The 15,323-nt window shown below is 39.7% G+C and overlaps 1 protein-coding gene across 1 annotated transcript in view; it reads right to left on the bottom strand.

The window, feature by feature from the left end:
* qsox1 (quiescin Q6 sulfhydryl oxidase 1) overlaps positions 1-15,323 on the bottom strand; it is a 57,869-nt gene that overhangs the window by 36,843 nt on the left and 5,703 nt on the right. Inside the window, exons 2-6 of the mRNA XM_059031937.1 lie at positions 12,654-12,754; positions 6,660-6,708; positions 6,093-6,198; positions 4,207-4,297; positions 2,288-2,421 (exon numbers count right to left, since the gene is read on the bottom strand). Coding sequence (XP_058887920.1) covers positions 2,288-2,421; positions 4,207-4,297; positions 6,093-6,198; positions 6,660-6,708; positions 12,654-12,754 — 481 coding nt within the window. The remainder of the gene's footprint in view (positions 1-2,287; positions 2,422-4,206; positions 4,298-6,092; positions 6,199-6,659; positions 6,709-12,653; positions 12,755-15,323) is intronic.

The following is a 15,323-nucleotide window of genomic DNA, read 5'->3' on the forward strand; positions in this document are numbered from 1 at the left end:
TCAGTAAATAATATAAAAATAAGGCTTCACTACTTACTTACTCTTGAATAAAATAAACCAATGCGTTAGCGCCTTTAATATCCATCTTAATTAAAATAATTAGCATATCTCAAGAAACCATCGCAAGATGGTTAGGGCTCTGGACTCTTGACCGGAAGGTTGTAGGTTCAATCCCAGATGGGGGACACTGCTACTTTACCTAGATTGCTCCAGTAAAAGCCCAACTGTATAAATGGGTAATTGTATGTAATAATAATGTGTAAAAAAAAATGTAATTGTATGTAAAAATAATGTGATATTGTGTAACAATTGTAAGTCGCCCTGGATAAGGGTGTCTGCTAAGAAATAAATAATAATAATAATAATAATAATAATAATAATAATAATAATAATAATAATAATAATAATAAACCAATAATAAACTAAGCAAGCAATATGAACAACAAATGCCTTGAATTTTAAAATACTGTGCAAAAAATAAAATAAACAAGATACTTTGAGACTAAGTGTTATGCAAAAAACAGCTAAGATCCTTGACAGGATGAAAAATCAGTTTATGGAAGCTGTGTGTAAAATAAATGTATAATTTAGGCAATATATTAATCGCCAAGGATTTCCCAAATTTACACAACAAAAGCTTATGAAAAACTCTGATTTTATTTGTTTTTTGTTTGATAACTTGGCAGAGAAAACCCATTGCTTCACAAATGCACAAAAATGATTTATTATAGATATATATATTTCTCCCTGGTACATAGGGGGGGAGGGGGGGATTTTAATCTGTTGCATGAAAACAATGCTGTTTTTTATGCCGCAGCTCATCTGCCAAATGGCCCACGAAAAACTCCAAAGCAGATGGCAACACACTTCACTGAATGGATGATTGATATTGCAGCACACTTCACTGAATGGATGATTGATATTGCTGGTTCTGAATCTGTCACAGACTGTTTCCCAAGCACACAGCGTCTCCCTGCTTCCACAGACCTGTGGAAACGGGTTGCTGTGCTCTAGGGACAGCTGGGTCCCAGTCAAGTGTAATTGAGTCCCAGGCTGCAGTGTTTTACGTAGGCCCCGGGCACTCTCCTGGGAAACATTTGATAATTGAAGAGCAGAGGTGGCAACAGGAAAATAGGTCTTGTGTTTTTATTGCAGGGTTGGCGAAGGGGAAAATTATCAGTAATGATATCTGATCCTGCCATCTGCTCGAAGGCGGTAAACGAATATTAGTTTGACAAGTGCATTGTTTCACTGAGAAGGGAATATATACACTCTCAGCTGGCAGACATTGCAGCAAGTGGGAAAATCACTGGAAGGGAAATGGTCAAATGGGATTCATTGTTTTACTCATAACGATAGCTGCCAACATCTGAAGAAAAAAAAACCTAGATATATACTCTGACCAACAAAAAATGACAAACCTGGGTTGTGGTACTCTGGGGTGGGACATTTGCTGCCTGTTTTACTAATTGTTGCTAGCAAAATAATTCCATTAATCAAACCCATTTGCACTTCCATTAGCTACATGGGCCTCAAATGTGAAACACGTATTACAGCAAACATGTATTTTTATTTAAAAGTTCCTCGTTTGCTTGCTTCGCCTTCCAGGAAGTTGTTACTGCTTCACTTTCTGGGTCATTCCACCCCAGCAGTGTCTTCTGGGTCGAAGCAATATACTGTCAGTCAAGAGAGGGAGCAGTTGATTGGTTATTGACAGGAAAGAAGCTAGAGAAGGGGTGGGGGCAATTTCAACTTCTAGGTGAAATAATCCAGGAAGTGCATGACAGTCTAAAAGCATGGCTTGCAAACAGAGATTTCGTTAACCTAGTGTAATACCAGGTATTATATATTTTTTTTTGAAACTGCACATTTGAGATCTATATAATGAATGGGTGTGCATTGTGGAGAAAATGTATGCAGCAATTTTATTAGCTACATTTACTTTAATATCTTGGCATCACACTGAATGTCAGATTAGTCTTGACAGTCAGTGTTAGAGAGCCTTATTTTTGGAGGTAAAATGCTGTACAAATATTCCACCTGTCTTTCTATAGTGGTCGATACTTTGAAGAGGGAACCATTTTCTATAAAGGGATAGCTGTACATTTCAATATAAAGTGAGAAGTGATTGGGGCTAAATAGGCAAGAAAAGCCCTGCTCTCCTGCAACACATATGGAAGTATGGAAAACAGAAAGATGAATGTCTCGTGCCAGTGTGGTGTTGCTAGGGAGCAGTGCTTTGGAACTGTGTTTCTACCTTGCGTCCTGACCCCGCTACGTCACTTACACGCTGAGCCGGCAGAAGGTCCCGTTGGGGAAGTGAAGGTAGCAGGATGGAAAGTGTGTGACTCCCAGCGTCTTTTCAGAGTTCAGGACCCTGCGCACCACGATATTCTCATACTGCAGCAGGTCCATGGTCACCTGGAGACAGACAGGAATACCACACATTAACTGGAGCTAAAACACAGGAACCCACAACTTTATTGGATTTCTTGTAAATGGTAGTGACAGAGTTCTTTGTTCCAAATATTGATATCTTCATTACAAATTAGTATTTAAAACCATCAAAGACAATGGTATAGCCTCTTCCAAATGAAATGACACTTCAATACCAATGCGTTCTGCATTGAAAAAGACTGTGAAGAAGTGGGGTACGCAGTTTTCTATATATGAACTCCACGAGTACAGCACTCAAACCTATGTTGGATGCCATTATAAGCAATCCAGGTCAAAATACAACCTAAAAACACAATCACACCCACACAGCATTAATATCCTCTGCAGCAGTGAGAATCTCTTACACACACAGCATTAATATCCTCTGCAGTGGTGAGAACCTCTTACACACACAGCATTAATATCCTCTGCAGTGGTGAGAATCTCTTACACACACAGCATTAATATCCTCTGCAGTGGTGAGAATCTCTTACACACACACAGCATTAATACCCTCTGCAGTGGTGAGAATCTCTTACACACACACAGTATTAATACCCTCTGCAGTGGTGATCACTGCTACAAACACAGCATTAATATCCTCTGTCAGGACTGCCCAGTCCCTGACCACCTTCCTGCGCCCCCCCAAGACACACCTCTTCAGACAACACCTGTAAAACTCAACTCTTCCCTTCTGGACAATATAGCACTCTGCCTCTAATGCACTTTAACTTGCACTTATCTGCTCCCTGTTTTACTGTATTTAATCCTGCATTTAACCCAATCTGTAGTATCTTGTATTTCACTTGCACTCGTATCTAACCCTGATGTAACTATCAACACTGTTATCTGCTCTTGAACTGCCCCGATATCAAATCGTACTGTGTTTTGTATTTGCTCTTATTAGGACTGAAGTCATTGTATTTTGTATCTTGCTCTTAATTATACTGTAATTCTTGATATGTATTTTTTGTATACAACTGTAAGTCGCCCTGGGTAAGGGTGTCTGCTAAGAAATAAATAATAATAAAAATAATATTCTTTTTTGCAACAAAAAAACACATTTTATTGGGATTTTTTTATATTAGCAAACTGTATAATTCTTAACTTTCAGACAAAAAGGTACCGGATCTGGGATCCAGTGTGATCTGGCACAAATGAACCCTGTATCTATCTCTCTACAATATGTTACTTTCTATCTTTCTTACTTTCTAAAAGGGATAGAAAAAAATTATGTCAAAAAGGTAAGCAGCCAGGGCAGCTCTGATTTATATTTGCACCTGATGTGGCAAGTGATCCACCTGACCTCTAAAGATCTGTGACAGTTGTCATTTAATTAATATATGCTCCGTGAGAGTTGTGTAACTATTTGTGTGCTACTTATGAGCAACTACGATGGGACAGCAGTCCTGATCTCAGTGGCTCATTCCGGATCACACTGGCTCACTCCTGATCGCACTGGCTCACTCCGGATCGCACTGGCTCACTCCGGATCGCACTGGCTCACTCCGGATCGCACTGGCTCACTCCAGATCCTGGAATGGTAGTTTGCATAAAAGCACAACTCTGGTGACAAGCGGGTTATGACAAAATGTGACAAACAACGGACAAGAGTGCTGAACAAGACACACATGTTTGAACAATGCGCCCAGAGCTACACAGTGCTGTCCACTAAGATGTTGTCAGCAGCTTGTTAGAGTTGTACTCACAAGCCACAGGTTAGGAACCTTTGATCCTCTGTATCTACAGTAGCAATAAATCCAAACTGACCTCTCGGCCGACATAAGAGGAAGCTTCCTCAAACACCAGTACCAGGTACTGCTTGCTGCTCGTCTTGAAAAAGTAACTCAACTCCGCTGCACTGCAGAGGAAACACAAAAAAACAAAGACACACATTTATTAATGTATTACACACTGTACTGTGTTTATTCATTAATGTATTACACACTGTACTGTGTTTATTCATTAATGTATTACACACTGTACTGTGTTTATTCATTAATGTATTACACACTGTACGGCGAGAGAGACAGGGTTTAAATCTACCCCCCCCCCCTCTATCCCTCTAAAAAAGAAAGAGTGGTGCTTAAAATAAAAACTAAAAACTGAAAGAACACGCTTTCTTTTGAAACAAGTTAATTTTCACTGTGCAACAGCAGTAGCGGCACTTGGCTGAAAGAATGATGGAAACAGTAAAAAATGATGGATCTAAAACTGTTTTTGGCAGATCTAATATGTTACATGGCAATAATGTTGGGTCTTGGAAGTATAGGGTACTAACTGCAATTTGGAGAAATGCTTTGATCCAGTATGTTGTAAGACTTTTATAACAATAAAACATAATCTTACACACAATGTTACATTTCAAAACAGATATCAGCATTGATTTCTTAATTTGAGAACATTTCAGATCAACAACATTTCTAAACTAGAGTAAAGTAATTCAACTGCACATAATTTAGTAAAACTTACATTTACAATTCTACATGGCACACAGTGCAGTTTGATAACACTAGTCTGATAGAACTAAAGCATACCGTTGAAGTTTTAGGAGAAGCTTGAACACATAGGTGATGATCACCCCTTTTACTTAAAATACTGAAGACTATCTCCTCAACCCCTACTCTCACCCCCGCCTCCTCCCAGCTCCCGTCTAACTATATGTGATGAATGGGGCTATTTTAACCTCCCGCAATCCATTGAAAAACATGACAAATCATCCCAGTTGAACCTTTTGCATCAAGCATCTTTTTAAGCAGAGCTCTGTATTGCCGGGAATATGATTAATGAGCTGGCAGGCATGCGGTTCTTTAAAGATGCATTGCACAGCTCTGCTCATCAGCATGATTTGGGAGATTATCTCAAAACTACTTAAAGGACCATTTCAGGTTCACTTTTTTGGTGTTCACACAGACTGACACACGCTTCAACTATATTCCAGTCTGAATTTACTGGTAAAATACGCTAGCAACAAAAGGGTGAATTTTAAACCACCGAGATAAAAACCTCTTTCACAGTTTTCCATAGTGTATGTGTCCAGTGTCATCTAGACTGCTCCTAGGAAGTTAGAACTAGGGCATCTTTTGACAAGCTACTGTATATAATAACTTTAAAAATTGATATACAGCCAAATGTGAAGAAGGGGATTTCAAAAGAGTTGCTCTTCTGAAACAGTAAAAATGACCTTCTTAATACTTAACAATTGTTGTTCATTTTACCCTGGTTGCATCAATACTGCGCAGGTAACAAAGATACTAGTCCTAGTTTGGCAGACAATTCTTCCTTACGTATTTTCAGGGATTTGATTTTTAATGGTATACATTACATTTCTCAAATATGAATGTGGTCATTAGTCTCAATATTAACATGCTTGTCTCATGACACTATTACAAACTTAGAGATTGAACTTGCATATATTTTAGTTGTTCATTGAAACATCATGAAATCTGTTAGAGCCACAAGTTTTTAAAAGTGAACCTGGACAGGAATCACACTAAGTGGCAAAGCCTCTGCACCTTGCTGTACATTTAACAGGGTTCAGCATTGCCAGAGTCGGCTCAAAACCAATCTATTCCTCTAAAAGGGGAGTGACTTAGGGTATGTTGTGTAACTAAACCCCTCAACTCTCTCTCTCTAGTCTAGACAGTGTGTCTCACCTGGCCGGCTTGAGGGGTGGGCACGCTGGGGGCCACGCCTCCACATGGCTCTCCAGCTGGTCGATGATCAGTTGACGCAGATTTGTAACACTGCTGGACGAGTTTGCTGTGGGGAGGTGGGGAGGGGTTAGAACACTCACACTGCCTAGTAACCATCACAATGCTCCATCACACCAGTACATTACACTACATGGTCTACTGGGATGAACAATAGTTATTTAGGACATGTGATTTACAAAGAAGCTATTTCAGTTCCATTAAACTGGTTTCACAGGATTCCTGCCTGTAAAACCTAAGTCAGAAGTTGCACTACACTTAGAAAATCTGCATTTTATAAATGCATGCAATTTATAAATCTGCCTTTTAAACTTAAAATTGTTTACTATAACAACATTTAGTGAACAAGGAAGTAAGGGGTCTGAGTCGTGGGCTAAAATGGGCAACAAATACTCTGTGTGCATTGGCAGTAAACGGATAATGTGTTACTGTAGCACCTGTGTCTTTTGCATTCAGTATTTTATAAACTCTCTAGTCTGAAGAGATTGCATTTCTGAATGGGGGGTTTACCATTAAGCACCTCTCCTTTAGACCCATTCTCTGAGTAAGCCTGGAAGAACTGGAAGAGAAAAAAAACAAACACATTCAAACGGCATCTTCTTAGTTCATCCTCAGCAGTCTCTGATGCTCATTCTGAGTGGTAAAGTACTTTCTAAAATGCCTCAAATACTGTGCTTTTTATTTAAGAGATAACTGCATTGCTTTGGCACATTACAAGATACTAACGGAGCTCCCTGAGACAGCAGGATTATCACTGTTATACTACAACTCTTTATTTGCCTTTGTTTGTCTGAAATAATCATTGCAGTCCCTGTGAAGCATTTCATCAGAACTAGTGTCATTAATTAGGCTCCTCTTCTCAGTTGTGCTTTATTTGCTGTTCCGTTACTGAGTAATAACAGATTAGGGGACCTCCATAGGAAACCATGGGACAGCAGTTGTTGTATAATTGTGATAGCTCTGTGTTAAGGCACTTTGACTAAGTTTAGGAGTTACTATTCTGTTCTTTTTGCATGCTATACAATACAATACAATACAATACAATAGAAATGTATTTTTATATAGCAACCTTCACTCCGTGGCATCCCAGAGCGCTGTACAAAGTTACAAACAAAACTAAATAGCTCATGTGTACACTCCAGTTACAACTAATTATTTAAAAGCACAGTATGCTTTCAATTTAGATTTAAAATAATCCAGTGTTTCATCCTGCCTAATGGTAATCGGAATAAAGTTCCACAACCGAGGAGCACAACAGCAAAAAGCTCTGGCCCCAGCTGTTTTAAGACCACTTTTTGGAACAATTAATAGTTCTGCATTTTCTGATCTCAAAGAACGACTAGGAATATAGAGTTAGTAGTTCTTGGAGATAGGATGGCCCTAATCTATGAAGGACCTTATAAGTTATTACAGCAACTTTAAAATCAATTCGGTAGCTCACTGGTAACCAATGTAAGGACCTGCGCACTGGAGTAATGTGTTGAGAATGACGATGCTACTGTATGCAACACACTAAGCTAGAGAACCTAAATCAGGCCTCTCAAGCTAAACATTTGGGGGTTTGGTTATTTGAAGTTGTTACTGGCACTGAAAAGCAGCTCTCTTTTCAAAAACATTTCTTTTCATATAATAAACTTTGCTATTTTATTAAACACATTATTATAAATTAATACAACTGGGGGAAGCTGCATTAGCTGTGGTTTTTACCTGCTATGTAATGACACAATAGTATTTTTTGAAGACATTCAAAAAGACAAAATATGTCATTTAAGTTTCATTTAGTATTTCTAAATTCAGCACAATTGGATGCTTAAAATTTATGGATGATACGCCACTCAACATACATGACCGACAAATACAGTCCGAGTGTTGGAGAATCATTACATTGTATCAACAGTGAAACTGTAACAAATAAATGTATAGGGAAAATAAAAAAGCCACTATAAGTAACAGGTGCAATAAAATAAAAAGATGCAGCATTTGGAAGTGCAAATATCGTGGATATAAAACTACAACATGTTTATTGAGCCGCTTGTGGTGGTGAAAATGCTTTGCAAGCCTGAGCAGGATGCTGTGGAGGATACAGCTCTCCCTGATTACACCTAATACCATCTTTAAGCTGCTTCACAAATACCTTGGCTCTGGAATCCAACTGATCTGCAATTAAACATGCAGCCCCTGGACACTGGACAATGCACCAAGGTGATTACTGGAGCGCACAGTCCCTGCGGCTTAGGATCCCTCCACACAGCACAAGAGATAGCGTCTCACAATCCTCTTCAACTCGGCACTGCCATCCCATTCCAGGCTGAATGTTTACTACGGCTGTGGAGATCTGAGTCCTTTTAACATAAAGTTGTTAGGTAACTGTTAAATGGAATACAAATGTGTAAATCTAACACAAAACAGACGTTCTCTCGGTTGCCCTCGTCTACACAATTATTAAGTACCAATCACTAACAATCTGACAGCGTGATTTCAAATAGAAGCCTCTCTCTCCCTCGATGATTCTTCAGACCCCTGACCGGTGTCCCCTTGGTCCAGCCACAGGTACAACCCTGAAGTGACACACCTTATCCCAGAGCTCTCACTGCAGATCTTGAGCTGCACACAAATAGAATTCTTGATATCCACAACATCATTTTTGACATCAGAAATTGATGATTGAATGTTAAAACGGCTGGCCATAGGGAACCAGCTTTGTCAGAACTGTATGGGATGTGCTCCTGTATAGCGAATCAGTGAATCTGATAAGAGAATGGACCAGTAGTAGCGACATGGGCATCGCAATCGCTCCTTTTACAGCACTGACTTGTTCTTTTAAAATGTTACACCTCTACGACGGAGAGTGTGGGATCCCTTTGTTTGTGCACCGTGGAGCTCCGTACCTCTTCTTGTAACCCATTGCTCTTTGAACTCATTATTTCATCTGTTCTTGTGTTTCCTTCCACTTCGGTTTAGTTTCCTGCAGTTTGTGTTCGATAGTAATATTGAACGCTCTCCAATTATCTTTTTCACCGTTGAACTGCATATGTGTTTTTTCTTTATATGTACGCAGTTGTCCTTGCATGTAATCTATTAGAATTGCATGCAAAACTGGCATCTAAGCCTTGCACCCGCATCTCTTTTTTCCTTTTATTTTTCTTTATATCCGGATCTTCTGCAAATTGTTTGCAAGCATATCGCATGAGGTTATTCTGTTTTACCACATGCAGTGCCAAATCACCTGCAACAGTGTTTTATTTTTGTGCAAAGTTTTAGAAAATACACATTTGTATTAATTATTTCAAATAGACTTTTACAATTGTGGTGGTAATGGCACCTCAAGAAAATGGCTTAAAAAATGGATAATTTAAAAAAGAATCTGTGTCTGTTGTTAATGGTTTCTTATCTGTATAGCTGTACACAATCAACTGAAGAGTAACATGTTGTTTTGAATCTCTGTTTATTAATCAGTTTGGGTGGCCCAATCTTCTATGATCTTTTCGCTGAATTAAAACAACCTGCCATAAATCCTGGATCTCACACCGTTGTACCGAACACATGCTCTACCTGTGATCATATTGAAAGAAACTGTTTGTGTAGATCTACATTATCATTTGTGTTATACAGTGACTGCAAGAAACAGTAAGTCGGTAAAACCACTGAATCGCCTACATACTCATTTCTAAAACCAGAAGTTGGCCATAATTATCAAAAAAGTTGGTATTATGTTGTATATCATTGTGCATTTAGTTCTTAAAACGTCTGTACCTTTAAGAGCGATCAATTTTCCTGTGGTTGCTAAGTTACGGGTTATCAGATAATGTGGAGTGACTGTCCTGCTTACTGTTGCTAGGATACAAGGCGCTGCAAGTGGGGTTGTTGGAGAGTTTTTGCAGCAGACGCCATGCTCTTGAGATGTTTGTAAGAAGGCTGCATTAAACAAGGAGCTCGTTCAAAGTTTGAAAAGCAGTTGCTTGTGCCCTTATTCAAATATAACAGCTGGATCAACGTGCTGCAAAGCACTTCAGCTCTCAAAACCCCAGCCTTGTTAATATGAAGATTCTTCAAATAGGAAGAATGTACAATCCCAACATGTGAGATAAAAGGGCAAACTTCTGGATTCACAGATTTGAGACTTTATTACCCCATTGACTGAACCTGGAAGTTAATGCATCCTTTTAGGATTTGAACGCCACCTCAGAATTGTCTGTGTGGAATGAACCCAATGAATCTGCGCACTACAACAATGCAGTCAAACAAGACTGTATTAGCAGCATGCAAATACAGAAAAGGCATGTTTACCAATTCCGGAGACAGTGTTGCAGTCTTCTCTTCTTCCTCTGGTCTACAAGGAGCTCTAAATAAGCCTGTTTTACACCTAACTCAGTTACCTTAGTCAACAATCCTCTCCTCGTGATCACTGCTCTGGTTACATCACAATCCTCTCCTCGTGATCACTGCTCTGGTTACATCACAATCCTCTCCTCGTGATCACTGCTCTGGTTACATCACAATCCTCTCCTCATGATCACTGCTCTGGTTACATCAGTCTTCATTATCACTGCTCTGCTGGTACAATCTGACCTGCACCTTTCCATATTCTCGCTCCTCTGATCACTTCTAATAACCCTTCTCCACTGGCACACCCGACCCGTGAGGGCTCGGTATGGTACGGGTACGGGTGCTGCTCCACTGTCTATTTGTCGAGCCAAGTGAGAACCTAATCGTGAAACTCCAGCTTCACAAGACATCTGAATCTGGCTCCGAGCCTAGCCGAGCCAGGGGCAGGGTTAAGGATTTTCATCATTACGTTGCAACAGTCAGTACACTCCAGAAAGAAAAACAACAAACATGGCGGGCAGCGAGTGTGATGAGAGAAAAGTACAGCCTTGGGACACTGAGGAAGTGCAGGCTCTAGTTTCTCTGTGGGCAGATAGAAGTGTTCATAAAGATCTGGAGTCGTGCATCAGAAATGACAAAGTTTATGCCCAAATTTCTGATGATTTGTAGCAAATGGACATAATACGGTATACTTAACTCATACACTCAAAAACACAAAATTCTACCAAATTTCTCATCCTTGACCTTTATTATATTAATATAAACATAAATGCAAAAAAATAAAACAATTCTAAACTTATTTACAAAAATATAGTAAATCAAAATACAGCTGTACCATACATACAACTACAGCTCTCGTTGCACTCACGCAGCTTTTTTTGTTAAGCACCTAAACAAAAAACAACTCTCCTTAAACGGGATATCTTTGGCAAATCATATTTTTAAAACGTTTTTTCCCTTCAACAGAACTAATTTAACTTTATTGAGCTGATGTATAATCAATACAATTTGTGGATTATAAAGAAATTCCTAAATATAGCGATACAAGATACAGCTGTACCGTTGGTCTATTCATTTTTGAACACAATTTGTTTGCGCATCTTTTGGCAAACTGAGTTAATTAAAAACAATGATTAATAACAACTTTCTTTCGTTGCGTGTGACGTCAGTAGCACGTCTCGGCTCTGCAGTGGAAAAACAACCCAGGCTCTCCTTAACCGCACCGTGAGGGCTCGGTATGGCCCCGGCGCGGCTCGGGTGTACACTGGAAAAGAGGCAGAAGTTTCTAAACCAAACACACTCACAACTCCTGCATTCAACTCACACATCCTGCTAATATGATCTATTAGTACAAAAGGTTACAAGCTTTCCACTCTCATGTGCACTTTAGACAATCTAGACTGTAATCCAACAATCTAGACTGTAAACCAACACTACAGCTAAGGACAAACATTTTGCATCACCCTATAGATTTGACTCATTTTGCTTCAAAAAGTCAAATGAAATCTGCTGAATAATGTTAGGTTAACATATTGAATTACATACCGCTTTGTAGTTTTCCATATAGAAAAGTGGCATTTCAAAATTTAACATGAAATACTGTACTACTATTATGGCTTCTGGTAGACTTTTGTGATATCATTTTGCAGTTTCTTTGATTACACAATGTTAAATAAAATATCTAAATTATGTTCAGATAGTTTTTTTTATTATTATTATGTTTAGATCCTAAGGTGATGCAAAACTTTTGGGCATGAAAAGGGCGAAAACCTGAAGGGTAAAATTGTCCCCACCCCTTCACATTCTTCATTATCCAACCAGCTGACTCCTCTATTGACTGACATGCATTCAGCCAGTAACATGGTTCAACCCATTAACTTCTGAGGTGAAATGGCCCAGAAAGTGCAGGTGTAACAGATATCCTGAAAATAATGCATAGTAGTACCAGATCAAATGAAAATACCTGTTTGCTATAACACGTGCTTCATTCAAAACTGCACATTGAGCTCTATATAGCTAATGGAAGTGCTAGTTTGTTGGCTGCAATCACTTTAAGAAGACTCTCTATAATTACACCTTAAAGGGCAGTAGAGACCATGACGTTTGCCTTTCCATAGGTCTATTTTGCAATAGTTAACAGCATTAAAACCCAGATTGACAGAAACGCCAACACTGTACCTTCATAGTGGGATATTTGCTGACTTCAAAGTGGGCACAGGATATCCGGTTCCTGCCATATGCGCAGTCAATGGCTGCTAGGTTGATGGCTGGCTTCCATTCTGAAAGCAAACATGAGAAGAATGCGAGTTACTATTGACCACCAAGCACTGTGCTGTCCTCTCATTAGCATTTAAACTAGCATGGTGCGAACAAACACACAATTAAAGCTTTGTGAATAGGGCCCAGAGGTTAATCTGTTGCACAAGCATGTCATTCCTTTTAAATCCAGCAGAGGTCACTGTAGCGCAGACACATTGGGAGTGATAGGAAACAGGTGTGTCAGTCCAGGACTGTTTCTGTGATTGAGGCCCCAGTAGCAAGTCTGTTGGTTGGATGACAAATTGGAAACACCTGCCAGATGTAGCACACACATTTGTGTTAAAGGGCTGTCACTCACATGACAGTGATTAAAGAAATGCTACCCGAGGATTTAACTGTCAAGACTGCAGACATCTGTACCAGAAATACAACTAAACTGAAGACCGTTCCAATAGTATAAGCAGCTCCACTCAGAACTGCAAAACCTCTAATATACTAACAGCAACAACAGAACTGATTCAATCCAGAATGCAGCAGAACCCTCTCATCTTCATTGCTGTGTTTGAGATATCTGCACCTCAGCATTTAAAGAATACAAAAACAAGTGTATCCAGCATCAGGGAATCAAGTGCAATGTTTCCATTGTAAGTAGTCTTTCTTTATTAAAGGTCTTCAGCATTATAATGTGTATTTATGTTTCACAGTGCATATTCACTTGCACAATTCATTTCCCAGATCTCACTGCAGAATCTTGCATTCATTCAAATCCAAAGATGAAGTTTCCAGGCGAATTTCGGTAACCTTTAGGAAATACAATCTTTCCTTGTGTCTAAAACGTGGTTAATTCCAGATGCCATCACATGGTCTATAAACTTACACATTCTATTGCACCTGGAATGGATTCAAACAACAATACACTGGTGTTGTCCAATAACAGATTCATTCCTCCCATCATTATATATATGCGTGGGAGGGGTCAAACTTGGGCTATTTTGTGTATGATATATCATAAGGTAGTCCTTTTTGGGTTAAAGCTGTGGACTATGTCACACAGTCATGTTCAACTTGATACTGCAATGTAATTCTAGGGGCTACATTCTTCTTTGGCTTTCCAGTTTGTTTCTATTCTCTACAGGTAGTTTCAGCAGAGGTATCCGAGTTCCCTCCCTCTCCGAATCCTTCTTCATCGTGTCTCTTACATGCATGCTCCTGGATACTACATGCAGCAGCAGGAGGTCACAGGTCTGCTGTCTGCAAGCTCTGCTGTATAGGAGCTCCGGGAAGAGTGTCAAATACAAGGAGAGCCTCGATTCCTACAGAACTCATTCACACCCTTGTAGAAGTGCTGCTTTTGATTTTGTAAATGGGACTGGGTGAAGACTCTGCACATGCAGAGTTTCTCAGTATTGTGCTGATTCCAGCTTGCTGCGTCCGGCTACTGTTACAGCATATCCTTGTTTTCTTTTTGAGGTTATGTAGTTTGTAAAGATTTCTACTGAAATACGATTAGGCATCACATGCTTGGGATAGGATGTGTCATTTGAGCTACACCCAGTTTATATATACTGTAATTATGTATATACTGGGTGTAGTTAAAATGACACATTCTTTAAAAGAGGGTGTAAGACAGCAGGGAGGGGGTTAAATCCTCCCTGCAGAAAAACATGTGCGTAGGCACATTTTGTTTCGTTTAATTATTTTATTAATTTGGTTAATTATCATTTGTTAATTGTTCTGGCAGTTGGCCTTGTTATTGCAAATTAAGGCCTGCTGCCAGGTATAAAAATAAAGCAGCCAGTGTATTTGCTGCTGTGTGGAGAACCCGCTTGCAAGTGCGTGCAGGCGAAAAAAAAGGAAAAAGGTAGTGTGAAACCTTTTGAAGTGAAAACCTGTGTGTGTTTTGTTTGGTGGGGAAACGGCTTAGCTATCCCACTTGTAGTCAGGGTGTTCCCGGAAGTTTAGTTAGCGCTCCGAAGGAGCTAGGTGTTTATTTTGTTTATTTAATTGTGTTTATTAAAAATAGCGCGTTAGCGCGGAAAAAAATCAATTTCTGTGTCTTGGGTCGGTTTTTAAAGGTGCAACGAACCCGAGTGGGTGCGGTTCTTTTATAAGGGCTAGTGCTAATAAGTGCTAAAAAGAGGTAAGAGAATAGATTTGTCTCCCTGCTCAGCAGTGCCTGTCAAGGCGAGGGCAGCAGGGAGCTTTGTCTGAGATCATTCCTTGGAACAAGGAAGTCACTGAACCGCCAGCCTGTTCCCATACTGTAGAGCACAGCACTGACAGGATTGCACTGCTGATGCATTCAAACTAACAAACCATAGGTCTCAAATGTGCACTTAAAAAAATAGCATGTTCTATCAAACAATTTCCATCTGAAAACATCTGCAATACATCTGCACAGCACAGCACCACAGCACACAAACCCTGGAGCACCAATACATCTGCACAGCACAGCATCACAGCACACAAACCCTGGAGCATCTGCACAGCACAGCACCACAGCACACAAACCCTGGAGCACCAATACACCTGCACAGCACAGCATCACAGCACACAAAACCTGGAGCACCAATACATCTGCACAGCACA

This window comes from Acipenser ruthenus, chromosome 10 (genome assembly GCF_902713425.1).
Source record: "Acipenser ruthenus chromosome 10, fAciRut3.2 maternal haplotype, whole genome shotgun sequence".
Classification (NCBI taxonomy): domain Eukaryota; kingdom Metazoa; phylum Chordata; class Actinopteri; order Acipenseriformes; family Acipenseridae; genus Acipenser; species Acipenser ruthenus.